We start from the raw sequence: 27,208 nt of genomic DNA, 5'->3' as shown, positions 1-27,208 counted from the left end.
TACAACTGTCATGGGTCCATTCAACAGGATTATCTTTAATGTTTTTAACATTATGTGTTCTTAAGGTCTTATACTCTTCATCATCCACTTTAACGTATTCTTTGTATTATTTTGTTTTTTCACCCTGACCAGTTTGCCTTTTGGTCATATCTGACCCCATTTGATATTGATGTGTGTTATGTATAAAACCATAAACACCTGCAGTTTTACTACAAAGACAAGTCAAATTATATATATATATATATATATGCAGAAAATCTTGTTGCTTAGACTCTGTACACCTGGTTTTAATCAGTTGATGAAGGTATGTAATTTGTTCTCTGTGTTTTGAGTTTCACACACCCTGTCTTAGCAACACCAGTATATCACGACTTAGACAGACCCTCAGTATCTTACGTATACACAGGCAAAATGTTTCTAACTTCCTTTGGTCCACGTCATATTTTCCAAGGCTGGTTACACATGGCAAACCACACCTGGTCCACAGTGGTAAACGAGATTATCTAGGCTTTCATAAATCCAATTAATCACTGTTAACCTCCTTTGTAGAGAGAGGTAGAGAGAGAGAGAGAGAGAGAGAGAGAGAGAGAGAGAGAGAGAGAGCACACATTTCAAAATCAGCCAAACAAAGAAAAACCAATGAACATGAACAAAGTCCTACTGTAGCAAAGCTTTACTGAATAATCAGATATTCCAGGAAAAAAAAAGTTTATATAAAATTGCATTGGAGAACCACACTCAGTGTTTTTGAGTCTGTTTGATCATTAATACATTTCCTACTTCTTACTTAAAAAAACATTTCAATGTGGAATTTCTCCTCAGTATGTAGTTATAATACTGCCAACGACATGATCTTCAAAAATATATATAAATCTACTTCATATCTACAGCCAGCTGATGTCATAATACTGGATAATTATAATCATACACTACAACACTGGACAACATGTCATATTTGAACAATTACACTGAGTAGTAGCATAAATTACTGTCACTGCAAATAAGACATTTTAAAACAGTTTCCCTTGTTTAAGACAACGATAATGAAACCAACAGAAAAAAGAACTACACAGATATAACTTGAATGATGGTCCAGTGATTACAACCAATCAGGTAATGGGAATAAAAATAACAAAAAACAAAACAAGAAAACTAATTCACAAGAACTACAACTCTAGCGTTGAAGAGTCAATGTGATACACGTCATTAATAACTGAATTTCACATGTAAAAATGTTTTTTCCTCCAGTTTTAAAGTAAATGAGTCAATTATGGATTTCACATAAACAGTTGTAGTGATTTGTAGTGCGGCATCTCCAGCTTTCTGTGATGAGACACTTTGAATACATTCATTTTTACATAAGGCAGGGTAGTAGCTACAGCGTGTTAATACCTGGAGTCATTTCTACAACAGGGTCAAATTACTTTCTATAATCAGTTCAGATCCACTTATATCAGCACAACCTGAACATAATGTCCAACTCCAGTGATCACAGTTAAAGATTTTTACAGTCATTGACCAAGTTTCAGTTGTGGCGTTTTACATTTCCAAAAGATTGCATGAAAAGAAAAAAGAATATGGAAAAAAGACTTAAGCTGTAGTTCTTAGGAAAACATTTTAGATGTATTACTATGCACAAAGAAAGGAAGCTCAGTCCCTCTCGATACTGGTGCCAAAATGTAAAATGTAAAAAGTAAAGGAGAAATAAAAACATAAAACTGGATTAATAATAAAAAGCGGAAACATAAACATAAAATAGGATTAATAAAAACATCAGTTGAAAAGCTGTCACCTCTATCCTCATCCATTGCACTGGTTCAGTGCTGAAACATAATCCAGTGGCTGCTACACACACGTTGCAGAACTGACTGAAAGTGGAAATGTACCGTAGAACTGACTGGGTTTAAAAAAGGATTGTAGTGAGCTACCAGGACAGTACAGTAACACTTCCACGTGTTTAATCTTGTGGACTGTGCCAGTCTTGTTGATCTTCTAGAATCAAAGTCAGTTTCTTTTTTTTAGCCGTCTCATTTTTACAGACGTGTCTTCTCAGTCCTTCAGCTGTATCCAGTGTACTTGAGCTGCTTTAAATGTGAGCGTACAGAAAAGTTTGGAGCAGCAGGGATCCAGTGGTACACATTACCAGTGATTCAACTTCATGAATTAAAAAACAAAACAAACTATAACAAAAACTACACAACGTACCGCAGTGTCACAATGTGATTGTTGTGCATGATTTCCAACTTAACCTCAACACAAGCTCATTACTTGTCATTTACAAGAAGATGGTGACCGAGGTTTGTCTGCTTGGATGGACTAAGTACATGACAGGTCGCTAAAGATGAAACAGGGAATTCATTTACTGTTATCGTCAATGTTCTTAACATATTAATACTGGAACTAAATGTCTTTTATAAAACTCAAGCTTGGCGTCAAGTTATTATGAATAACTGCACTCATATTTCTATTGTTGATCTGTGACTTAATTCATTTTCTTCAACCTGTTTTTGTGGTAGCTATTGAAATAGTGGTGCTATCAGCTGCCCCTTCCTTTCTACTTTAGCGTGACTCGCTTGTATGTGGATGAGTGAGAGAGTAGTGAGGGACATGAAAACTGTGGTTGCTACTCCTTCTTCATCAGAGCTCAGTGGTCAGGAGACCTCTAAGTTTGGCTCCGTCCTCCGAGGCTGGCAGCTGACTCACAGCGCTGTGGGACACAGGATGGTAAAATCACTACATCAGCAATAAGGACAAATATGCTGGGAGCATATGGATCTTGATGACACTGCTTTAAAAAAAAATCCCAGTTCTGAATTCAAACACAAACAATAAAAATTACATTTAAGAAACAGAAATAATCTCTCTAGATAAATATGCCCTTTACGTTATTTGCTTAGTGTCAGTGAACAATTACATGACAAAACCAATTTACACAAGACACATTTGTACTACAATAGTTTAGACCTTAGCTGTTCATTTCTGCAGTGACTAGTAGTGTTTCACAGACATTGATATTGAAACCTCAAATAAAACACTAAATGTCTCTCTCTAAACTACTAAGGCCAAGCAACAGTTACATGTGTTTTCAGTCTAGTGCAACAACAACACATGAACATAAAAACATCCTAGCTGTATTTGGACTCCTGTATATCTGAAGTGGAAAGGAACTAACAGCTGAAGGAAGCATTCTCTCACTGATCCAGCAGGGGCCAGCATGCTACAAAGCCAGCTTTAAAAAACAACCTTCAAGCTTTGCTTAAATTGCCCTGTATTTTACCTGATGGAGACGGTGTTACGCGTGTGAGCAAGGTGGGGCAGGGCTTGGGGGAGAGCTGCTTCCCCATCTGCAGGGAGGAGAGAGGTGGCCTTACCAGGGGGGTCATGGTCGAGCAGGCCGTTAGTAAAGACACCAGGAGGCTGCATTAGAAGTGGATGAGCGAGAAGGAAGGAGATCAGTTCCTACATAGCTTCTACATCAGTTACAGCGTAAAGCACCTATGCAAGTGCATAAGGAAAAAAAACTGAGACTTGAATCACAGGTATCAGGACAATGGAAACAAATTCAAATAAACATATATCCCTGCCAACTGCAGTTCAAAAAGGAAAGAAAGAAAGAAAGACACAGCCAGGCACTTGAGGCAGAGAGGTAGACTGATTACTTACAGCAGTTGTAGGAATGATCCAGCGAGGTGTGATGAGAGGTCTGAGCTGCTGAACGGGTGGAAGCTGAAGCAGGTAGAAAAATATTAGGACAGTTGCACAATAATGGTTATAAAGCTGAATTTACTTCTTGTTTGACCCTAGGTTTATTTCCATGAACCACAGAGAGAGACACACCTGTGGCTACTGCTCAGTCACAACAATCATAAACCAACAAATTAATTAATATACTTCCATGTACCATTTCACTCCCTCTTATACACACACACATACACATACATATATTCATGCACTGCCTTTCTTTTGATTTGTCCATCTGGGTTGATAAATGTTGTACAGTAAAAATGTAACACTGCTAACATCAAATTCACTGCTTTCCTTAATAAAATGCCTGGTGGTAAGCACTGCACACATGGGCAAGTGTTTGTCTTTAGTTGAAGGTCATTGGTTTACTCCGAACAGTATCCAGTACACCTTTCATAGGGCTTTTTACAGTCACCTTCCAGCTGCAGAGTGAATGATTTCAACATTTTTTAATGACTAAATGTCAGTTTGTTGCAGGACTTCAACACTTGCAGCACATACGGTGGGTTCAGACTCACCGTAGGAGTTGGATCAGTAAAGTCGATCAGGTTGTCGGACAGTGGGGCAGCGTTGGGCAGGTCAACATCCTCTGCTTTCGCCTGCAGCATGACACAAAACGCAACATAAAAACAACATTATAGGCTCTACACATTCTGTATGACTGGGTTCAGAGAAACACAAAAATCAGAAGCCATACAAGCAGCCTGCAGACTTTAAGTAGTTAATAGTGTAGCTGTGCTGTGCAGGTTTCAGTACCACCAATCATTTAGAACATCTAGTTGCCTTACTAATAGTCACCTTTCAGCCTACTTTATCCATATAATGACCAAAAACTGCAGAATAACTGTTTGTTGGCACACATGGTATTGCACAATCCAGTGGAACAATGTTTTTTCTAACCTTAATTAGTAGAATTATTAATAATCATATTACCTTTGGTGCTGTGCCTTCAGTGGCCGAGTCAGACGACACCTTAGGAAGAGTGGGATTTAAATCTTCAGGTAACCTCTCTGCACTGATGATCAGAAGCAGAGAATAAATGAGCAAAATAATATTTTTCTGTTCTACTTGATAGTAACATTCTCACAGAATTATTGACAGAAGTGTCCTTCAAGTGCCCCATTCTTCAGATAAACATATTTTACTTGCACTGCATTTAATGCATTTTTCTACGATCCAAAACAAATCTGTCCATCATCAACCACACAGTCCAATATAACATGTCTAAAGCTCTTTAAATATTAAGACAATGGTCTCTGACCGACTAATTGATCTTTAAACCTTCTGCTTCAGTAAAACACAAGTTCATTTTATATTAGAAACATCTAGTGCATCGAACCTGAAGCTGTACAGCCTCTGTGCATTGTCTGGTCAAGAATCTGTTTGTATCATCCTACTGTAAACACTTACTGAGCACAAACCTCAGCAGTATTAAGCCAGAGCTCAAGGCATGTGATGTAACACACATACACAACCACTCACACATAAACATTATCTAAACAGGCCAGCAGATGTCAGTAGAGACATCTTATTGATCATGTAACAGAGGGGAATAATGTGTCTCCTTCCTCTCATTGGGTTTCAGAAACCATCTAAGATTCATGATACACTAATCTCTAATTCTCTGCATTCTGTCTTCATTATCTGCACATATACAGGAGGAATTATTAATAAATACAGTATTTACCTAGGTGACAAATTACTGTGCAAGAAAGAATCAAACCTCAACACAAAAGCATTTAGTATATACAAACACACAATGACCTGTCCGCCGCTGATGAGACCAGTGAAGCAGGCTTCAGCAGGTCCCAGGATTCCTGGATGTCAAGGCGACTGCTAACCGAAAGAGACGAGTTACTGCCCATTCTTCCAGTACGCACCTTCAACCTGGCAAAAGACAGGCAGTGTGTGATTCTTACATTAAATATTTAATCTGAGAGAAAAAAAGACAAGGACGGGATCAAATCAATTACATTGCAAAATGTCAAATATCTGCCCAGTAGTTTGAACTACAGTACAATTTATTTGATTAAAATGACAAATGGAATAACTCGTCTTTTAAAATTATATTGTCAGCAACAGCATTTACCAAATCTAAAATGGCTTATTTTCCTGTTTGAGCCATTTCTGCCTCTGATACAAGACAGGGACGGGGACTTGCCAATAAGAATGAGCTTCAGGTGATGTAATGTTGTGAGCTATGCTGATAAGCCTCATGAATATTTAGGAAGTTAATCAGCAGGAGCAGCAGGGATTGTAATTCACGATTGGATGAGGCACTGAACTGACAGTTGGCATGACGCAGGAGGACAAAGGAAGAGGAGGCGGAGAAAGGCCCAGTTTCAAGACAATGAAGCACACTGATTTTCTCTATACCCGTTTGTACAACATCTAGTGACTGTGGTGTAAAAGAATTTAAAAGTTTTGAAAAATACAGTATGGTGGTTAAAAGAGGTAAATATATTTTGTAGTTAAGTATAATCCATAAGAGAGCCTTAGAGTAAATATTTTCTTATAATTTCTAATATTCCGACTTGGACATGTGTTTAAAAGCAAATTATTCATTTATCTATAACTGTAGCTGTAGATTAGGGAAATCTGGGAGACAATGAGTGATTACAGTATGTAGTCATACCTGGCAGAAGTGTCCTGCAAGTTACAGTTTTTGTCTCCAACCATTATGACGTGTTCCTCCACAGGCCCCTACAGAGAGGAAAACAACAATGGACACACAGACACTGAATCAAGTGTAGGGACACATGTCGCAAAGGTGCGAAAAATCTAGGGAGCTCTTATTAAAAGTATTAGGATGTAGGCTTTTCTAACAAAAATATAAAGCCTTCTTCCTAAAAACTGTAAAAAAAACAGGTCACAGTTAAAGATGTGCAAAGTAAAAATGTTAGCTCAAATCAACTACAGTTTGTTTTTTTTACTTCAGTGGAGTGTGTTCCTCACCTTATGGGCAGCAGCCTCAGCCTGGGCCTTTAGGATGTTACTCTTTAGATCCTCTGGAGTACGCAATGGAGTGACATTTGGACTACTGCCTGTACTGTTCAGACCACACTTCTCAGTGACCTTTACCACGTCCTCCTGTTGGACCAAGGTCAAATTAGACATACATACCCAATTAAAAAACAAAAACGCAATTGATATGTATGTTTGTACTTCTTAAAGCCTCAATAATACAGAAATATTCAAATCCTCTAATATGTAGATACTACATTCTTCAAAAACATGTTTCTAAACAAGTCTGACACTATGTATATAACAAATGATGGCACGGCATGACTAAGAAATATTCATAGGTGTAAAAGAGCCACTAGAGTTGGTTTTATGATACTGTATAAACAAACACCCACCTGATTGTTCATGGCCACATTGACATTCACATTATTTCTCGAAGTAGCAAGAAGGGGACTGCTCTCCAACTCGAGCTGCTTCAGACGAGCTGCTGCTTCTAAAGGGAAACACATGCAAGTAACTACACAGTTATTGGAAAAAACAGAAAATGTTTTTCTCCATTTATTTGTGTGAAATTCATTGTAACACTAATTCCACTTTGTGGGAGGTTTTCTATATCCTCACCATTTAGGCTGAGTGGATCATCTGCAGTGACGCTGGCAGAGGCATAGGCACTGCTTGGTCCAGCCTCCTCAGTAGCTATTAATGTGGGGACAACAGGAGTTCTGATGACATCATCAATGCATGTCTCCATCAGGTCAGCAACCACAGGTATACTAGAAACAATAAGGACAAAAGGAAGACATAAAACAAATGTGAAGTCAAGGAGGACATGGAGAACATATCATACAATGGAGGTGATAATCCAAATGCTTAAGCAAAACTGGAATAAATGCTTCAGGACTGTGCAGCTACGCAACTTACCTGCTGCATCCATAAGTAAGGCTGGACACTGCAAAGAAGGAAAACTGGCCCATGGTAATACATCAGAAGACATTTTAGAATAATGCTATGTAGCCATTAACTAAATATAATTAAAACAAGTTAATAGAGTAAAACATCCAAAAATAAATAACATCAAAAATAATTATAAACGGCCACAAAAGAACAGGAACTGAAGCCCCCCACAGAAGAATTGTAAGTACAAATCTTCTCTAAGGAGATCCCAACCCGAAGTTAGGTTATAAGTCCCACATGCTAATGAATCCATAGGGGATACATAGTGGGCAGTGAGGATGTATTGAGCCATCACATTAGTAATAAACACACATAGGACAAGAAAAAAAAACAAAAACAAAACACACACACACACACACACACACACACACACACACACACACACACACAGAGGATGTTCAGCCTGTAGTCTCTGTAGTTATTAGGTACACCTAGCCAAAACACCTTCTTTCATAAATTACTAAATTTTGTTCAAACAGTTCAACAAAGGCATTGATTCAATTTAATTCACTGTGAAATCAGCAAGTGTGGTCCCATTGAGCGGCACTGAATTAACCAGACAGGAGTTTGTTAATTAGCCAAGTTTCATTGATACAGAGTGGCGAAAATAATAGAAATACCAGTAAACAATAAAATAACTATTTAAATACAGTTAAATCTCACCACAAACTACATCTACAATTGATCATACAACTGAATCAACGCCACTCAAAATCTTGACTGTGTTATTGGACTGCTTTAGTTTTACCTATAAACTGCCAACTGTGCTTGGTAATAAAGTGTCTGTTGCTATGTTCAATCCTTCTGTAACCGTAAAGTAGAAAGGAGGTCAAAGAAACTTCAAATGTGCTACATAAAGCTAGATACTCTGCATAAGAGTGATCCTGCTTTGTTTTCTGAAATAATGAAAACATGCAGTTTGATATACATCCTTTGGTGGTCACACAAACACACACACACACAGCTCGTACACACAGCTAAACTCACCACTATGGTGTGTTCCCAAAACAAACATTTTAATGCACTAAAATGATGAAAGATTTCCATTCAATTTGAGGCCGTGAACATTTATAAGGAATTATGCTTCTTGCCTTAAGTTGGATGAGAAGGTCAATCAATTTCATTTCTGAATAAAGTCTGGGCTTAACACTGGAAACGGGGACAAATAGCTTCCAACAAAAGACAAAAATACTTCCAGCACTGTTACAATTAAGATAAGAAACTGCACAAATATAACAAGCTTGGTATGCACCCCTGATGAAGCAAAGGTAAATTACCCTGCCCCCCCCCCCATTTTTGTTTTTAAGCTAGGTTAAGAACATCTTATATAAAACCTTCTCAATACGAAAGAGAAAATTAACAACCTCCTTATCCAACGGACTTTTAAAATAGAGCAGTAGATCCATGAAATGTGTAGAACATAAAACAGAGAGCATATTTTCTTAGATAAAAAAATCTACAAGGTTTCCTCGAGAGTAGAGCTAAATTTGTAAGGCTCACGTTGATACCATCTCACTTCGGTCAGTCAGTTTTACCATGAGGTGAGGAGTTAAGGTCAGGAAGGAAAAAGGTAGGAGAGATAGGACAGAGAGGAAGAGAAAAAAGTAGAACGTAAGTAAAGGGAGTCAAGAAGAGATGAGAGAGGTTTCAGATGCATAAGGAGGATAACTTCAGAAGTGTTGTTGGGGGAAAAATCCAGACAAGACAGAGACGAATTTATACAGAGAAAGTAATAATTAAAGTGTGACTAAAAGCTTGGAGAGGTATCAGTATGTGAGTGGCCTGAATAAGTTGAGACATAAGACACTTTGGTTTCTGTTTAGGAATGTTTCAGTTAATTAAACATATGTGCTTTTACACCAGGTTTGTTCTTATGTTATACAGTCACTAACAAAAACTACAGGAGGTTTTTCATAGGCGTCACTGCTGAGCCATTCCCGTGTATTACTGCTGTCCAATTCATGTAGGTACAGATGATGAGACTTGTCAGTTGGTCGAATCTGTCCAACACCTTGTGGGAGCTTTGATGCAACATGAGCAGGGAGAACGGAGGGAAGAGGAGACCTGAGAGGAGCAGGCTGGAGGAAAAAGGGGAAGGACAAGGGCAAGGGGCAAAACAGGAGGGGGATGTGAAGAAATGGAGGTGAAGGAAGAAATAATGTAAATAAAAATGGCAGAGGGGAGGACATAAGGTGGTGTATATACAGAAAAAAACAGATGAATAAAGAATTATAGTGAAAGAAAGGAGCAGAAGAGAATTTGCAGGAGGAAGCTACTAAACATATTGTAAGAGTGAAAGACATTCATTCTTTCCACTGCACTGTATAAGGCTGGATGTGCAGGTTAGGTTTGTGGTCTATTGTTCCAACAGATCTCATACTCCAGTTAAGTTACGCAGCAGTGAACGATTCATGATCACGTGGACGAAGGGAAGTGGATGTCTGTGGAGAGTCAGTGACAGTGTGTTTACATTCACTCAAGTAACCAGGTTACGATCAGCTTTGTTGAGAAAGCTGATTTCTGTGTCATGTAAATGGGAAACCTGGTTTCTGTAATTGGGGTAGGGGATTAGATAAACCTGATTTCCTCAAGTAGATTTTTCCCAGAGAACTCCGATTACTCTGCCATGTAAACGTGTAACCAGGTTTCTGAAGAGCTTTTTACAGAGTTCATGTGTAGGACAAAGGCTGCTGACACTAACCACTAGAAGAAAGTGGAGGTGATTACACGAACAAAGCTGCCTCGTTTTAAAATCAAATCTGCCCAAAGTAAAACTGGAATCAACATAGTTTCCGGTAAACACGTCTAAATGAGTCACTTTTCTGTGTATGTCTTAAATTTAGATGGTTAAAAAGGAGTGCTGTGTGTGTGTGTGTGTGTGTGTGTGTCGCATGTGTAAAAAACTAAAATCAACTAAAGGCTAAAATCTGTGAACCAGGGCAGAGGAGGAATCAGATTACTCTTTTACTGCATATATGCTCAGGTTTCCAGTAACCAGGTTTCCTGCATGTGAACTCGTTCCCCATTATCCGTATAGTCTGGTATTTCGAGTGGATGTAAATGCACTGACTGCTCTACACCTCTATTTGCTCAGGTTTTATGGCTTATGGACCTGCGATTATATATTCAGTGCAAATGGAGAGTTGCTCAATGTTACTGTAGAAAAGTAACTAACTAGATGGTATTTGACTAGATGAAGATGAATTTTTAAATTCCCACATTGGCTCTCCTTAGCAGCAGATGTAAGTTTTTGTTTTGACTTCCTTATGACGATGTTACAGAGAAGAGGGATTTATAGGAATGAAAGATAATCTATTAGCTTAACAATTTGTCTAAAAATACAGAAACAATAGAGCACAGCCTAAAACAGAAAATGTTTATTCTGGTATATGAAACCTTTATACATTATGGGTATAGGTTTATCAGTTTTATTTTAATTTTTGAAACATACTAACTGGCACTAACTAGGAAAATAAAATAAGCAATTATTTCATAATAACTAACTAGAAAGTTACTTTAGTGGAAAGAGCTCAGCTCTGAGGTGTATATCTGAACGAGTCGTCAGAGACCCTAGTGCATGTGGCCAAGTAATGTTTTCTTACTCACTCACCACTAACAACCTGACATTTCTTTGGGAAGGTCCTAATCATTAATATGTTGGCAATAAGTTATCTAGAAAACAAACTTTCACAAATCTGCAAATATACTGTAGTTATAAAGTCGTATAAACCAGTTAAAAGATAAAAGTATTTCAAGAGGAGCAGGTGATTTATAGGATGCAGTGTGACATTAGAGGGCTGAAGGAAAGACATCTACACACAAGAATGCACCAAAGTCTTGAACAGAATAGATCCAAAGCTGAAATCATACCACATGATTGATTCATGATGCCAAACCCTTAGATCCCTGCACAGCATCTAAAATGATAAAATAATTTCCTCCACTGATTAGGTTGGCATTTCATGCTGATCATAACTGATTAGAAAGAGAAACGCAGGGATACAGTTTTATTGCAAGAAAGCCCATTTCCAAAGCCAAAATCATAAAGCCCGCCACTGCACAGCAATTGATTGGTTAAAGCCAGAGCAATCGCAAGGTTCTGTGCTTTACATACCTGACTGTCCTCGAGACAAGATCAATTTGTCCTCAAAACATGTTAATACTGGAACACACAGGGGAATACTGCAGGTTTATAACAGAGGAGGTTCTGTACATATTTGCATGCCTGTTCACACGAACACCCGCAAACACACACACACATATACACACACTTATCTAATTATGTTAAACGAAATGCCTAGCCCTAACTTTTATCATTACCCTAACTCTAAAACCTAAAACCTAGTCTTAACCACTAAAATGGCAAAACTCGTTGAGGCTAAAACCATCTCTTAAGACCAATTGTACCAATTGTATTTCATGACCACTTGCAAAACCAAACAACAACTCTAAAACAGAGAAATAAAAAAAAGACAGATATGCAGGCACCTCCTTCTACCATGTTCACAACAAGACAGGGTCAGTGGATAAGTCATGTTAAGCTACTCTCATGGCATTAGACCATGAAAAACACACCTACCTATCCACCCACTTCTTTGAGCTCCCAACAGGATCAGTTGGTCTGCCCCAACCTTTCTCAACCTGGTCTTGTTTCTCTCATTAGTGAGCATTGAGCACTTACACTACAACTGGTATTTGAAATGAAACTACCAGTGAAAGATCTGTTTAAATAAATGTGGTAATACAAAAATGAAATGATAAAAAAGCAACAATTCAAAGAGCTGATTCTGAGCCACGTGAAAAACCGAGTTATCCAGGTACCAACCTCCTCTTTTCTCCTCCAGGACTCCTGGGCAAAGCCTCAATTTCCATTGGTCCACAGGCAGAAGCAGCTACCGGGCTGACCACAGGCATGCCTGACCAGGGACCTCTACTTAAAGAAACCTGAAGCAGGAAGGAAGGAAAGGAGTGAAAGACTGCAAGTTAGAGAGTAGGGATGTTGAATGCACAGCGAAATGTGATAAAGAATGATGAGATAAAGGGGTATTATACAAAGATTCATTCAACTTAGTAGAAATCTTTATTTTATTGAGCTTTACATTTGCAGTTATACAGTTTTGTCAAAGCACAGTAATATTCTCAACTATATTACATTAGCTAAAAACTTTGTTTATTTATTTTATTTTTTTAGTTTAAATGTTGCCTGCCTTCGTTTTATTTCCATGTATAATTAAAAACAGCAGCTTTGCTGCTCACCTTGTCTTTACTGGAGCTGACACCATTGCCTGAGGAAAGAACTCTGAGAAAAGAAAGAAATGTTATTAAAAAAATAAATAAAAAATGCACAACATCTTTTAAAAACTCTTACCTATTACTAATACTCACTATGGGTTTTTACAGTGAATAACTGAACTAGTTAGGGAACACTCAATGAGTAATGATGAACCACATTTTGCAAATCCCCATTCTTATCCAATACAACATTTCTACAATGTTTTAAATACTGTACATATTTTGTTGCTTCAAAAGTAAGAGCACCACCACAATGTAGGTCTGCCCTGTGAGGTGTGATGAAATGTCAATTGGAATGTTTATCAGTCACAGTTCGATGACTCAGCTGGTCCCATGACACCTTAAAACTACCAGTGACATCATGTATTTGGTCCACACTCAAACAAAAGGCTAACTCTGTAACAAGAATACAGACAAGCCTTATGGTGAAACTGAATAAAGAGTGTGTATGTGAGACACTTGAAGCAAGAACATGTGAAAAAGATTATTGCATAAACTCAGTGGATTTCCAGTGCAACCCTTCCTTCTGTTGTACTTTATCACAATTTAGACTATGCACAAGACAGCACAGCAGCACTGCTGCTTATAGGCAATGACACAATCACAGTTTAAATTTAAATATCAATGCACTCACTCCTGGGGGTGGAATGGTCCTGTAAAAACACAAAAAGAACAGATAGTAAGTGGTGTGTGTATGTACACTAGATATTCCAAATATATACTAAAAATAAACATGAAAAATTGAAGAATTTACCGTAAGCACTTGCTAGTGTGCTACATCACATAGAAAAATACTGTTTCTGTATGTTTCTGAGTGACACTGAGTCATAGTCAATTTAATTTGGTTTCAACAGATCTCTACGAAATAGAATAATTTAAAGTGTAAGACAGAAGATAATTTTAGTTTAATTTGTCTCAATCCAATTTTCACATCTGGACACTGCAATTTTCCCTAATTTTTCTCTGCTCGAGATCAGTTTTCACTGTCACATGGTCACATGAAAGAGTGTTCTTCTGTTAATCAATGTCAAAATGTTGATCAAAAATAAAAAGACACAGGCTAGACAGGTGTGTAAGTATGAGTGTTGTCTGTACCTCTGTTCTGCATTGTTCTTCTTGAGTAACGTCGACTGGGCCTTCTCTCAAAAGAGGCTGAGCGCCTTGCCTTATTGGCCTTCGTTGTCTGATACTCCGTCTTTCCACTGATTACACAAACATGAAGACAGGAACATTAATGAATTTTAAATGCAGACTTTATTCTTAGAATCTTTCTAATGGTAGCCTTGTGTTTTTATTTTTATTCTTTTTGATAAATCCTATTAAATACCAGGGGCATGGCTGACCCCTGCTGAACTGTGGACCCATCCAGGCGATAACCTTCTATTAACAACAAACTCTGTAACCTCTGTGTTAAACCAACATTACTGCCAATGCTTGTCCAAACGGCTAATGTTTAAACACACAGAGTGGGGAAATAGCTGGCTACTGCACTATGTTGACACCGATTGCCTTTCTTGTACCACTGCAAGTATCTGTGTGTATACATGTGGGGGGGTTTGTGTGTAAAAGAGAATGATACTGTATATCACACTATGATTATGTGTGTTGATATATTCGAACATACAGAAACACCCACACAACATTTTGTGGCATTATTAGCGTTTTTCCATCCCCCTTTTAAACAAAATGTTTTTACATTTGGAAATGCAGTCGGCCCAACAAGTGATGATTCTGGTATTTCTAAATTTATTCAATTGGGAATTAATGTTCAGTACAAAACCTATGTAGGAGTCAGTATGTCAGTCAGAGGCACTGAACATAGTAAAATGCTGTGCTACAAGGCTTAAAATGATCATGTAAAGATTATTCTCAACAAAAAACTTCTACTGCTTTCTTGGCCTATTTTGTGAATGACCCACTAGAGAACCTTTAACTCTGCATATTCAATACAAAGGGAGACCGACATTTTTGTAGAAAACAAAACATACATATGACTAAACTTTACATATGAATCCTATCTTTTTAAAGTCTGTTACCTGTATCTGAAACGGGATCCCATGCGTATGAAACCAGATTGTGCAGCGTTCTTTTGTACTGGCCCTCTCAGCCTAAAGAAAGCATGGTGTTCCACTGCACACTTCCAGAGGTGCTTACAGGCCTTTGGATGGTCCATCCTGAAGACAAACGTGTGCTCCTGCTCTTTACCCTAAGCAAGATTAGCATGCAGTTAGACTTGAGTGTCACAGAGCAGTGCTTACAGTACAGTACAGTACAGTAGCGTCAATGCTTTGACTCGCGAACATCTTGCAACTGTGACACATTTGTGCAAAGTTCTATACTTTGAGCTATAAAATTTTATTCAATTTTTGTGAAGATATTTTCGGTAAAAGAAAGCTAGCTAGTCTAAAATAAAATTGCTACAGTGTGTGTGCAGTGTGTTGCCTCATTAATCTGAGTTGCTATGAAAAGTCTGGCAGCAGTTACAAAACTTTCACTGGAGTGAAATTTCAGGTGTACTTCTTGTTTTCCACACATTTGTCAAAAAAAAAAAAAAAGAGATTGAAAAAGGACCCCTCTCGATTACACCCAAAGCCTAAATGTTTTCTACAACCCTTTATACGCACAAAACAGAAAGACCAAGATCCATACAATGTCTAGAAAACAGAAATATTCATGTAAAACCTTTAAAGTTCTCAACAATAACTTTTGGTTTCATCTTCAATGCTTTTGCTGCATTTGTGACAGACAAGAGAGGTGAGCCTACATACAGTATATGACTGTTTAGGAAAGACGCAGATTCAGAAAAGATTTAAGAGAAACACAGAGACTCCGCATTGCAAAGGAAGCAGTGGTCAGTAGTTGTTATCGGCTCTGTGTGCGCACACAGGAGAATGCTGCATTCCAGGAATACCAGAGGGGGCAGGCTTCTTTATTAACTTCACTCACAGACCTCCAGGACGGACAGAAACCAACTTTCCCTTTCTTTCATATACAGTAGCCTCTGGGTATTACAATACAGAGTCTTGTTTCATTTTCGATATGCTACATTTTTTTTACCCGTTAGTCCTGACTGCAACTTGTTTACAGCCTGCAAGTGCATTGATTTTCATTTTTAGGAACAGTACTACCTAACTGCATTTTCAACGTTCTACTGTATCACAAATATTCACCTGGTCATCATCCTCCACTACCACAAGCGTCAGTTTGCTCTTCCTGAAATCCAGACGAGTGATCTTGGGCCTAAAATAAATTTACATTAGTTTAGTTTACATTCAGCACAAACATACAAACACAGAAACAAGAAAAATTTTGATGCGTTTCTGCATTTCAGTAATTATTAGCAGATAATGTCATAACCATACGTACCAGAAGAAGAGCCCAATCTTGGTTTGTCCTTCAAACACCAGAACTCCAGTGGGCGTCAAACCCAGACTGTACTCATTGCCATCTCTTGCCTGCAGCAAAGGTAAGAATGAAAAGGAGGCAGGAAAACAAAGTAAAGAGGAGGCACAAAATGAGACAGCATTATGAGCCTATTGCATATTTATGTTCCCAACTACATTCCTTCCTTCCTACCTTTCATGAAGAACACTTTCCGTTTTAAATCTCAGCTTTGCTACTGGCGTGCTACTCCATATATGTGAAAGTGCAGCGGTAACTTTAAGCTATACAATTCATGCTAGTGGGAAAGAGTATGTCAATTACCTTGACCATATGCATGTCCACCCCATACATTTCTAGCCACTTGGCTTTATTTAGGTAGTTAATCTCAGCTTGGGCTGGTGTCTGACCTCTGAATGAGGGAAGGAATAAAAGCGAGAAGACACAGAACAGAAAGAAATGGATAAAAAAAAGCATAAAATAAAATTTGATGAATGAAAAGAATGAGGAAGGTGTAGACATTTAACGTTCTTGATAAATGTTTCATTCCAATTCCACAGAACACACAGACTACAGAATGAATTTGATATCTGCTGTCTGGTCATTTAGTAAATGCATTTCTCCTCATATAACAGTAAGTTTAACTAACTTCCTATACATTCAGTTACAGATCTTTATACATTCAGTTACGTGTCTTACCTGCACTCCTTCCATGCGTTGTATATTGCCAGCTCTACGTCCTCTGTCTGGTTGGGGATGAAGCGAAATTCTGACACCAGGTCCAGATTATGTTCCAATGGGTCACAATCCCCCATCTCCGCTGAAAATACAAAACACAATATATATAAGCTTTCATCAAGACTCTATGCTTCAACCCCTGGAGGAGGACCACAGAAGAAGTGTCTAATAGTGCAATGTCAGGGATATAATGAGAGGAATACTGGACAAAACAACAACATATTACACTGTTGTGTAGCATTAGATAAGAGAATGATGTGTATCTGCACTCTCTTTGGAAAAGATAATAAAATTCATCAGAGAAAAGAAGAAAAAGACAAAAGCAGTTGTGGAAGAAAAAAAAAACAGCCTTTCACTAGATAAGAATGAGAATATTGTCTTTGAAAACATGACAAAGTGACAAACCTTATCTGTAGAAATGTGGTATGGAGAAACAGGACAGAGCGAGAAGTCTAGGTTCTAATTACATTTTGCTTGTATTCGTGTAGATAAGATAAGAATTGCTGGAAGCTCTTCATCGCTACGCTAGTCCGGCTGTGAGAAAAGCCCGAGGATATAGAGGATATCCTATCTCAGTAAATGTCAGTGGACCAACAACATAATTCCTTAAAAAAAATGAAGGTAAAGAGCTCAACTAAGAGTAAGAGAGAAGACAGAAAGGGAGCAGGATTAGGGGGCCTCTGAAAAGGATGGAACACTAATGAGCTGGCATTTACTCCACACTGACTATATGTGTGTGTGTGTGTGTGTGTGTGTGTGTGTGTGTGTGTGTGTGTCTGTGTGGGTCCAAGAGTTTGTGCACGCAATCCCATTCCATAAATGTCTCGGCTGACTCAGTCTTTGTTCCTCTGAAGCACTGCTCTTAATACAGTATTGCTCTCACAGGTAAATGCTACATTTAGCACTATTAAAGACATTACTGTAAATGAGTAGTTCAATTGGTATGGATTATCTTTTAGTCAACATTTGGTAGATTACATTTTACTGAGCAGTACATTTTTTTATTTACTCTATGTAGCTGTTGAAATATCACTAGCCCTGTCCAGTGTAGGGTCCAACAGTAGCGGAAATGTCGTGAAGCTGAAGCCGGTTGCTGTGGCAGAACTATTTCACCGCCAATAGCAGTTCATCACTTTCCCTGCTTTTTTGTCCATTGTGTATGTGTGAAAAAACAGTTAACATACAAGAGCAACAGCTCAGTGCTCAAGTTCTCAGGTCTGTACCTTCACCTTTTATGTAGTAGCTTTTCAATCTCAGCCACATTTCTGCAATCTTATTCTCCACTACTTCATCTAAAGCTACACCATCCCCCTGATTTGCAATCTTATTGTAGTGGAATGGTTTATAAGCTCAGTGACCATGGCAGCTATGTTGCCAGGAGTGTCAATCAAAGCAGATGGTGATTCACAAAGACAGCCATAAAGGAAAACTCTTGTGCAGCAGGGACACAACGATCCATTTCCCCATGTGGACTTGTGAGAACCTCTGTCTGAACTTTGGTGAAACATACTGTATGTGTGACATCTATGACCAGCTACTTAGTACTGTGCAGGGTTTGGGAGCATTCCCTGCTGGGCATGTACAAGGACTGCAGAAGATAGAAGCTACTGTATGTGGATAAACAGAAAAGGGACGTCACTGAACATAGAAAAACTAAAACGTCTTGGCATACGAGACCAACCTAAAACTGCACTGAGCCTGACTCACACAAATGTGTTCATTCTAAGGCTAATTATTGGGTCATTAATGGAGAGTATCAGCAAAAATAAATCAGAACATCCTTGACAACAAAGACTAAGTTTAATTGATTATATATCTAAAAATTTGTGGTAATTTTTGTAAACTCTGAGATTGAGACCAAACAGCTTAACACTGAACACAAGCAATACTGAAGCACTAAACTTTGACAGTAGATTTAGGTTAATTTAATTATCAGATCAGACTTGGTATTGGCAGATACCCACTATTAAAGCACTCTCATCTGAGCAAAACTGCGAGAAGTCACTGCTAACTGCTTGTTCTTAAAGTTTTGAGGTTCTGTGCAGCAAAAAAGCACACGCCTCAACTCTATCAATCAGTGTGTACTGCAAAAACATCACATCACACCAATATACTGAGATGCTTCCAAATACCAAAACAAAGTTGGATAGATTCCTGGAGACCTGCTGTGCTTACCTTGTAGCGAGAAGGCAGCCAACTCTACTGCTGTTTCAAATGGACATTCTAGCCTGAAAAGACAGACACGTCAAAATTAATAAACCTAAGTCACTGCTATGGGACCCCAAATTCCTCAGCGATCATCACAGAACCATAACAAGCTTTATCACTTCCTATTAATATTCAGTCAAACTATCCAAAAAAGAAAATCTACTACAACATATCTAGTTTTACAGACTACTGTTAATAATTCTATTTGCCAACATGTAATCCTGTAAGCCTCTTAAAGTAACATGGTTATGACTAAAGGGATAAATCTGAAAAGCAATATTCTGTATTTGCCAAAAGATTTGTGAAATAATAGGGTAAATTTACTTTAACAAATGTAGTACAAAAATGACTAGGCCCCAAGATGAATGGGCAATTTAAGTCAATGCTTGAAAAATGTTTGTTAGTGTTTCTGACCCTGTAAGAAGCTTATCATCTGTGCATGTTTGCACTACCACTGATTCACTCTTCCAGGCTCTGAAGAATGTGAGTGAGCATCCAAGTAAAATGTGTTTAACAATATAGGAATATGTACCCTGAACTATAATATCAAACACCTGAGGTTGCTAGTTCATCTTTAGTGTTGCAGAGTCCTTACACCAAAGAACAATTTTCAGTGTTTTCCTATACAGTTTAGCTAAACATTGATTTATTAAAAAAAGGAAACAGGCACCTAGGACTACCTACATATGCCATTGTAACTATCAGATCAGAACAAGTAATTCTATCAACTGATAGAATTACTTGTTCTATGAATTGAAGAATCATCATCAATTAAGTTCATTTAACAATCACATCTCTTTCTGTTCCTGTCTCTAACTCCATCATTCATTTTGTTGACAACATCATCATCATCATTTCTTTTCTGTGTACAGTACTAATTTGTTAATGTGGATATTTAAAATACAGGATATTACATACTTGCCACTGAGGATGTCCTGCTTTAACTGCAACACAAATAAGTATCTGAAATAAAAAGGCACAAATTTCAGGTTTCCATTTTGAAACGGGATGGCAATGAAATGTGACTAAATTTGAAAGTTTATAAAATAAGATGTAAAAACAAACAAATGTCAAATTGCTAACAAGAAACAATAAAACCAAGTTGCATGCAATGCCTTAAGAGGCAGTTGTGAGATATATTAACCCCCGAAGGGGGTATTATATGACCAAGTGGTTTTTCTTTTCTATAGCAAAAAATATAAAAAAAGAGGAGCAACATGTGTTTTTATGTTTAAGCACACACACTAAAAGTTACTTATTGTACATATTTCTCTTAGCAGAGGACTTTAGTTAAGTTTTAAAGTCTCTTAACTCACCTTGTGAGCTCCTCATGCAGGTTATTCGGTTCTGAAGAGTAGAACTTCACTCTCATGTGAAGGCAGTATGGTGGGCCAACTAATTGACATATCAAAATGGCAGCTGAGTTAATTTGAAGCTAAACAATGTCCTTAACTATTTGTAATAACTAAAGTACTCATCTTAAAACTAAAGTGAACCACATTCACTGCACTAAGATTAGTAATTAATCAGTGCACTGTGACTAATAACAAAAAATAAATAAATAAAATAGCAGTTTCTTTTTTTCATAGGATGTTTTAAAAAGCATGTCATTATGCATGTTGTGAAGACTCTTCATACTTACTTTTCACTTGCTTTTTGATACTTTTTGTAACATCAAGCCAATGCTGAAACAAAAGATCAACAAAATAAATATTATATATATATTTATATATATTGTAATGTCCAAGAGCAGTTAGGTTGAATTCTGGGAGGTCTTTGGAGGCAGACAGACACAACAAGTCCTTTGCTGTTGTGTAATTCTTAGTACTTAATGATCTATGAAGCATGCCTGTCCACGAGGCAGTAGTAGTGCTGTGTGCATGTGTAACTTAGAGAGAGATAACAGAGGAACTCACCACACTCGCTAGTCTCCTCTCCCCCCCCGCATTCCTTATTACAGGCCTCCCTCTCAACTTCAATTCACTTCAACTCCCACATATTTAACTCTCTACCTCCACCCTCTCCTCTGTGTCCTTGCTTTCTGCTTCATCTTTCCTCCCACCTTTCACGGCCTTCACAGTGTATCAGCATGAAGAAACAGAGTCATTGGCAGACAAGTGACTAGTTTGTGTCAGAGCACAGTCTGACTCCCAGAGCTGACAAGAGTCTCATTACCAATCCCTTTAGCCCATTCACAGGAAAGAAAATTCCCTTTCTCCAGCCTTCTATAAAATAGGCGAACAGTGATTTAAACCCAAATCTAAAGTCTGACTGAGAAGTGCCTAAACATCTAGCAAAACAAAATAAAAACTATGAATAGACTTGGATAATGCATCTATAATATTTTTTCCCCATACACATTGGTTATGTTGTCCTTATGTTTACATAACATTAGTAGTCACCAGTTGTGGAAACCAAAAACAATAACATGATATTCTTCAGAAAGACCTGCAGCCAACAAACAAGTGTTTATTATGGCAAGAAGCTACTGTATAAAGCTCATCTCCACTCTTACTGGCACTTGTGCAGAGTCCATAAAGCGCAGTCCAAAGTAGTCCTTCTCAATGATGTCCAGATGGTACATGATTTGATCAAACAGCTCCTCACCTTTGGCTTTTTTCTGATCAAAGACACAAACAAATAAACATAGGATTTAAATATCTCAGTCACAAACTATCTCTCTAATGAAGAGGACACACAGTTGTTAACCATATTAAAAAAAAAAATACAAAGTGAGACTTGCTAACTGGAACAAAGAAAAGCCTCAAATCATCACATTTAAAAAGCAAATAAATGTCATTTTTACATACACATCAATGACAACCATTTGATTATAACATAATTTACTCCAGATAGATTAATCTGCTGCAGCTCTAAATTAAAGATAAACATGTTTTAAATTCTTAAATACACCATACAGAATATCTACAGAACTTCCCAGGCTTAAAATGGCTAAGCCTCATTTTTTTCACCTCTCTAAAATATTGTTTGGATTAGACTTGGGTTTGGTTTAAATATATGTATAAATCAGAATGGAATAGACAGATATGAGAGAATATTAACATTAAGTCTTCAGAGTTTGAATAGGTGCGTCACTTTCTGACAGGCCGTACCAGTTACTGCCTGTGCTCTGCCTGGGACTGGAAGATCTCTCCCTCACACTGCACTCACACTCTCGCATACAATTTCCAAACCCCACCATGAGGCACAGCGACAGGGTTGCAGTGCCACACACAACCAGGAGTTGGGTGACTGGGCACATCATGTGATCCTCAATCTTCTCAATCTTAGATGGTATCTTTTTCCTCTTCTCACCATCTTGAACCAAAAGCATGCCTGACCTTTTAGCCTCTTGCATCTTTTAATTTTAATGTACATAAAAACGTTGAAGAGTAGCTAATCACAAGACTGTCCTGCACATGGTTAACCAGGTAGCCCTTCAGTAAAATACTAGCCACTGTAACTCACTCATGTGACTCAACAGTAACAGTATGAACAGAAACTCATTTAGATATCAGATCACTGATGCTTATAAATTCTATGTATGCCTATTTTTAAACCTACTGAACATAAATGAACTATGTCACTGCCTTTACAAATAATATATTTAAAGACATATTTTTTGCCAATATAATAATGAAACTCATTTTATTACGCTTTAATGATGGCAGCTTACTACAACTATAATGGTTAGGGTTAATTTACACTACTGGTGTAGTACTACTGGTACTACTGTACCAAATGTTACCTACTGAAAATTGGGACAAGTGGTTGAAAGAGCAAAACAAAAAGAGCACAGGTGCCACAGAGGTTTCCCTGTGTGTCTGACACATACACACTGACACACACACCCCCCCCCCCCAAGTGAGCTCCTGGGCAACTCAGGGGGCTGGCCCCAAGCTAGCTGGCATAGTTGACAAGGCATACCGCACCCCTACAGTACCCAGGGAGAAAGAGTACAAAGAACTCATTGTATGTGTGTGTCGGTGGCTCTATGTGTGTGTTAGTGCTGCACCCAAGGCCTTGTTACGGTGCTTGCAGTATTGTTTGGCTGTCCACAGTCTTTCTGCCTGCCTGTGAGCATACAGCTCAGTCTCTTAGACACTGAGAATGTTTAAGTTGACAATTGAGGTATTAAACTCAAACTCTCATCCACGGCCATTAAATTAACTACTGTAGTAATGCATCTATTATAACAGAGACAGAACACACTGTCTCGATCAAACAAATGTCTAGAGGATGTTAAGAACAAGAATGTTGCTACAGAAAAATCCCTAGGAGACAACTTTGGGTGGTCTGGACACAGACAGCTGGAAAGCTAAAAAATGTGAATGAGTCCTATTCAGTTTTAGATTGTGGCTGTGCTTTTACAACCAAAACCAACCTAAACCTCTAAACAGAAAAAGAAACACACTGTAGCATTCAGCAGAAGGATTCCCATATTGTTAGAATTCAGAGTTGAGCTGACAACTATTTAGCTGATGCTTGAAAGTCTGGGAAAGCTTTGATGGAGGTAAATGCTCCAAAAATGTAGCAATTTAAAAAGGGCTTTGTTAAGCAAACAAGGGGAAAAAATTGCACTCAATACTACATATATCTTGCAGAATGCCACAACTACAGAAAAAGGCAGCAAATGTGCCTTTTACATTTTCTCAGAGACTGTATGACTAAATGATACGTCTGGCTAAAAACCTGATAGTGGGAAGCTGCACTGTTTTCCTGAAAACCTTCTCAACTTCCCTCTATTATCAGAAAGTCTGTCTATGCCTATGTTCATGCCGTTCCTCCAATGAACGTTCCGTTCTCTGTGTTACCCAACTAGCAGAACATTTAGGAACAGGTCAGAATAGTACAATAAAGCTAAAACTATCACGGGAACCAAGAGTGGTTACATAAAGATTTTCATAAATAAGTTAATATTATCACACACAACTCAAACTATTTTCAGTTTCATTTAGCTTTTTCTAAGATAAGTCACCTTTTCCTGAGGTCTTCTCATCAACACTTCAAACATTACGACCAGTAGAAGGTAAAGCCTTTAAGCAACGCTTCTAATGGGCGTATTTCTGTAGTTGCCTCCTCACTCCTCTACTAACTAGAGAGAGTTGGATGTTATCACAGAGTGTAAGATGATAAGACAGAAGATCTGCAGAAGCTACCTACATCTGGGGGAGGGGTGACATAAAGAGAGAGCTCAACGTACCACGAGGTCAGGGCCCTGCTAGAAAGCATTCGGAAATCTAACTGAATGTGAACACTTTAAGTGCTCACAGAGTCTTACTGTTTTTAAAATACACTTATGTAATGACAAAAATAATTTACTCCATCAATAGAATCATAACAACTAACAACTGTGACAACAGCTTTGTGTGAATTTCCAGCAATTATTTTTGCTCAACAATAAAAAAAGAATAGAAAAAGTGAAAGCAGAACAATGAGTGGCATCACTTCTGAGATGTACTAAAAAAAATACATTTATGCATTCTTACTGTGTAAGGCAAGAGGAAAAAAAACATGACATACGAGAAGAAGAGATGTTTATGTCTTCAGTTCAAACTGACTGTTACTCAAGTTGAAAACAAAACTATAAACAAGTACTTTATCTTACGATGAGAGACTGAAACAAAAACTGTTTTTAATTAAAATAAAGAGAGAGAAGAGACAGTAAGGGTGTTTACTTGTTGCAGAATCCAGCACATCATGTGATGCTGTCATGTGATTAAGTGTGTCCTCCAGAGAGGATCATGGAATTACAGCCACACTGTAACACGCTGCACATATGTTTGAAAGGATTGCTCTACTGACACGGACACACACTGGTCACTAGTACGCCTTTTTGACTTATCTGATTATCATTGGCCATATTTCACACATACCCACCATAATATTGTTGTAATGCTGAGTGCCTACTGTAAGCACACTGGACAGATGAGACAGCATCCCAACACACAACCTGCAGGTTCATATATGTTGGAAAACCAAGTGTGTTTTGAATCGGTTGTGATTTTTAATAGTTCTAGTAATACTCACCGGCAGGTCAACACTGACGTCTGTCCCATCCAGTAGGGACACTCGGCAGGTGATAATGGACTTTGCATCCCCAGCAGCAGGGATGTGTGTGGTGGCTCTCTGGGCCTCCCGCAGCCGGGCTTTCTCTGCATGTTTCCGGATGGAGCGTCGCCCCAGCGTCCTGCGCAGGAAACTCAGCATGATGTGGGAGAGGGATGGTGACAGGACCACACCTGTAAGTGGAGAGAGGAACACATGAACGACTATATAAATATATAATAATAATATATATAAGTCAATGAGCTCATGTTGTTGTACTTTTAAAAAGTGAGCTTCACCTGTACAATAGCAGCTGTATACAGATACGACAGGAGCCAGAGTTTACTACATGCCACACTAATGCCAATACTTTGCTTTACAACCTTAGGATTTAAGAGTTAAGATGAGCATTTAGTAGCTAGTTAAAATAATTTGGAGCAGTTATGTAACTAATAATTTTACCGACGGGTCAAGTGTAACGTTGCGTTAGCTAAACTTGCTATTTGTGGTTTCAGGTCAGACAGAAAATCCACCGCCAGGCTGGAAGAAACCTTTTTAAAACCCCGAACATATATAGTCACGCTAGCAAAAGTCCAAAACTTCATCTGTAGTGGTATTAAAGACATTTTATTTCTCACTAACCCTTCACTTGTACAAAGAAAGGCCTCAAGTACCTGGCGTAAGCGACAGCAACAGGTGTGCGCTCGTTTCAGTGCACCCGCTAATCGTTAGCAACAAACGCACACAGATCGTCTAACTCCGACCGTGCGAGCGGACCCCGCACAGCAAAACAAACACCGCCCTCGGCTCCCGGAGCTCCTCAGACACTTGTAGGTCCGAGGACGTCTGGATGAGAGCGTACTTACAAAAACCTCCTCGGCTCAAATCACGGTGAACGTATGTCCGCTTGCATCGCAGCCGACTAAGCAGTGACCTGGTACGTGTCCATGGCTCGGCGCTCGTTTCTCGGACCCCCTCGTCCTTTATTCCTCCTCCATTAATTTTCTCTCCAGGTCCCAACAGACGAAGCGTCCCTCCGGATGTGACGTCACACGACCCCAACACACCGCGATTAGCATATTTAAAGTGACACACACACCGTTAAACGTATTTAGTTGGTTCGTTATGAGACAAGCTTTTTATTAGCATTTAAAGAAACCTGTAAAAAGAAGGGAATTAAACCTGTGAACCACACGTCCGTGGCACATGTCATATACTAATTGAAGGAATGGGCTCTTCCTTCATGGTCTGGATGATTTGAATCCATTGACTGCAGCACCCTCTGCTGGTCAGTTTGGAAACACTGGTGTTTTATTGATTGTTGGAGGAACTGATCTAATCGATGTTTTAATGTGTGTAGACTGGAAGAACTGGCTGCAACAAGAACGGGGATCACTTAAATGTGCATGGATGTTTGAAAATGTGCCGTTACTAATGATCCATCCCCGTGAGATAAGCTGTTGTTGGTTGCAGTATTTTCAAAATGACCACTGGTTTATGTCAATATAAGTGTAACATTTAAATAGTGGTGCATTTACACATCTGAAACGTGTGTTGACTCATATCAGCACAGACAGTACTGCAGATTCAACCTTTTTCTTCTGTTGTGTGGCTCTAATGTGCAGTAACTGCTGCCACTGTGGCCCCTGGCTCGGTGCTACCACTAGAAAAGACGGCTGAAGTACCTTATTCTATCAAATCATCTGACATTATCATAAATCCTTAAGGCTAGCGTGAATGCAGCACAGTGGGGAGCTGTGAGTTCAGCATTTTTCCCCCTAGAAACCCTGTTTTCATTCTTTCTGGACACTCTTAGTATGAGCGTGTATGTTATTTTCTTTGGGTGCTGGCATTACAGAGATTTAGTCTATTGGCTCTG

The 27,208-nt window shown here is 38.5% G+C and overlaps 1 protein-coding gene across 4 annotated transcripts; it reads right to left on the bottom strand.

The window, feature by feature from the left end:
* Window positions 1-655: 655 nt before the first annotated feature.
* On the bottom strand, window positions 656-26,377 carry epb41l5 (erythrocyte membrane protein band 4.1 like 5). 4 transcript variants are annotated; one of them, XM_026375890.1, is made up of 26 exons: window positions 26,196-26,377; window positions 25,312-25,523; window positions 21,797-21,901; window positions 20,924-20,966; window positions 20,598-20,676; window positions 20,200-20,244; window positions 19,249-19,301; window positions 17,035-17,155; window positions 16,660-16,747; window positions 16,321-16,409; window positions 16,125-16,194; window positions 14,991-15,160; window positions 14,050-14,156; window positions 13,589-13,607; window positions 12,919-12,961; window positions 12,488-12,606; window positions 7,330-7,481; window positions 7,104-7,201; window positions 6,700-6,834; window positions 6,380-6,447; window positions 5,503-5,631; window positions 4,678-4,759; window positions 4,263-4,343; window positions 3,664-3,726; window positions 3,278-3,417; window positions 656-2,707 (listed from the first exon to the last, which is right to left on the bottom strand). In XM_026375890.1, exons 2-26 carry the CDS (start codon window positions 25,489-25,491, stop codon window positions 2,638-2,640), a joined length of 2,349 nt encoding a protein of 782 aa, XP_026231675.1. In that variant the 5' UTR covers window positions 25,492-25,523; window positions 26,196-26,377; the 3' UTR covers window positions 656-2,637. The 4 variants fall into 4 exon arrangements, with proteins under 4 accessions (XP_026231675.1, XP_026231678.1, XP_026231677.1 ...); XM_026375893.1 differs by having other exon boundaries at window positions 3,278-3,344; XM_026375892.1 differs by having other exon boundaries at window positions 5,509-5,631.
* Between the last annotated feature and the right edge of the window lie 831 nt (window positions 26,378-27,208).

This window comes from Anabas testudineus, chromosome 21 (genome assembly GCF_900324465.2).
Source record: "Anabas testudineus chromosome 21, fAnaTes1.2, whole genome shotgun sequence".
NCBI lineage: Eukaryota > Metazoa > Chordata > Actinopteri > Anabantiformes > Anabantidae > Anabas > Anabas testudineus.
The sequence above is the reverse complement of the archived record's forward strand: the minus strand, read 5'-3'. Positions and strand labels throughout refer to the sequence as shown.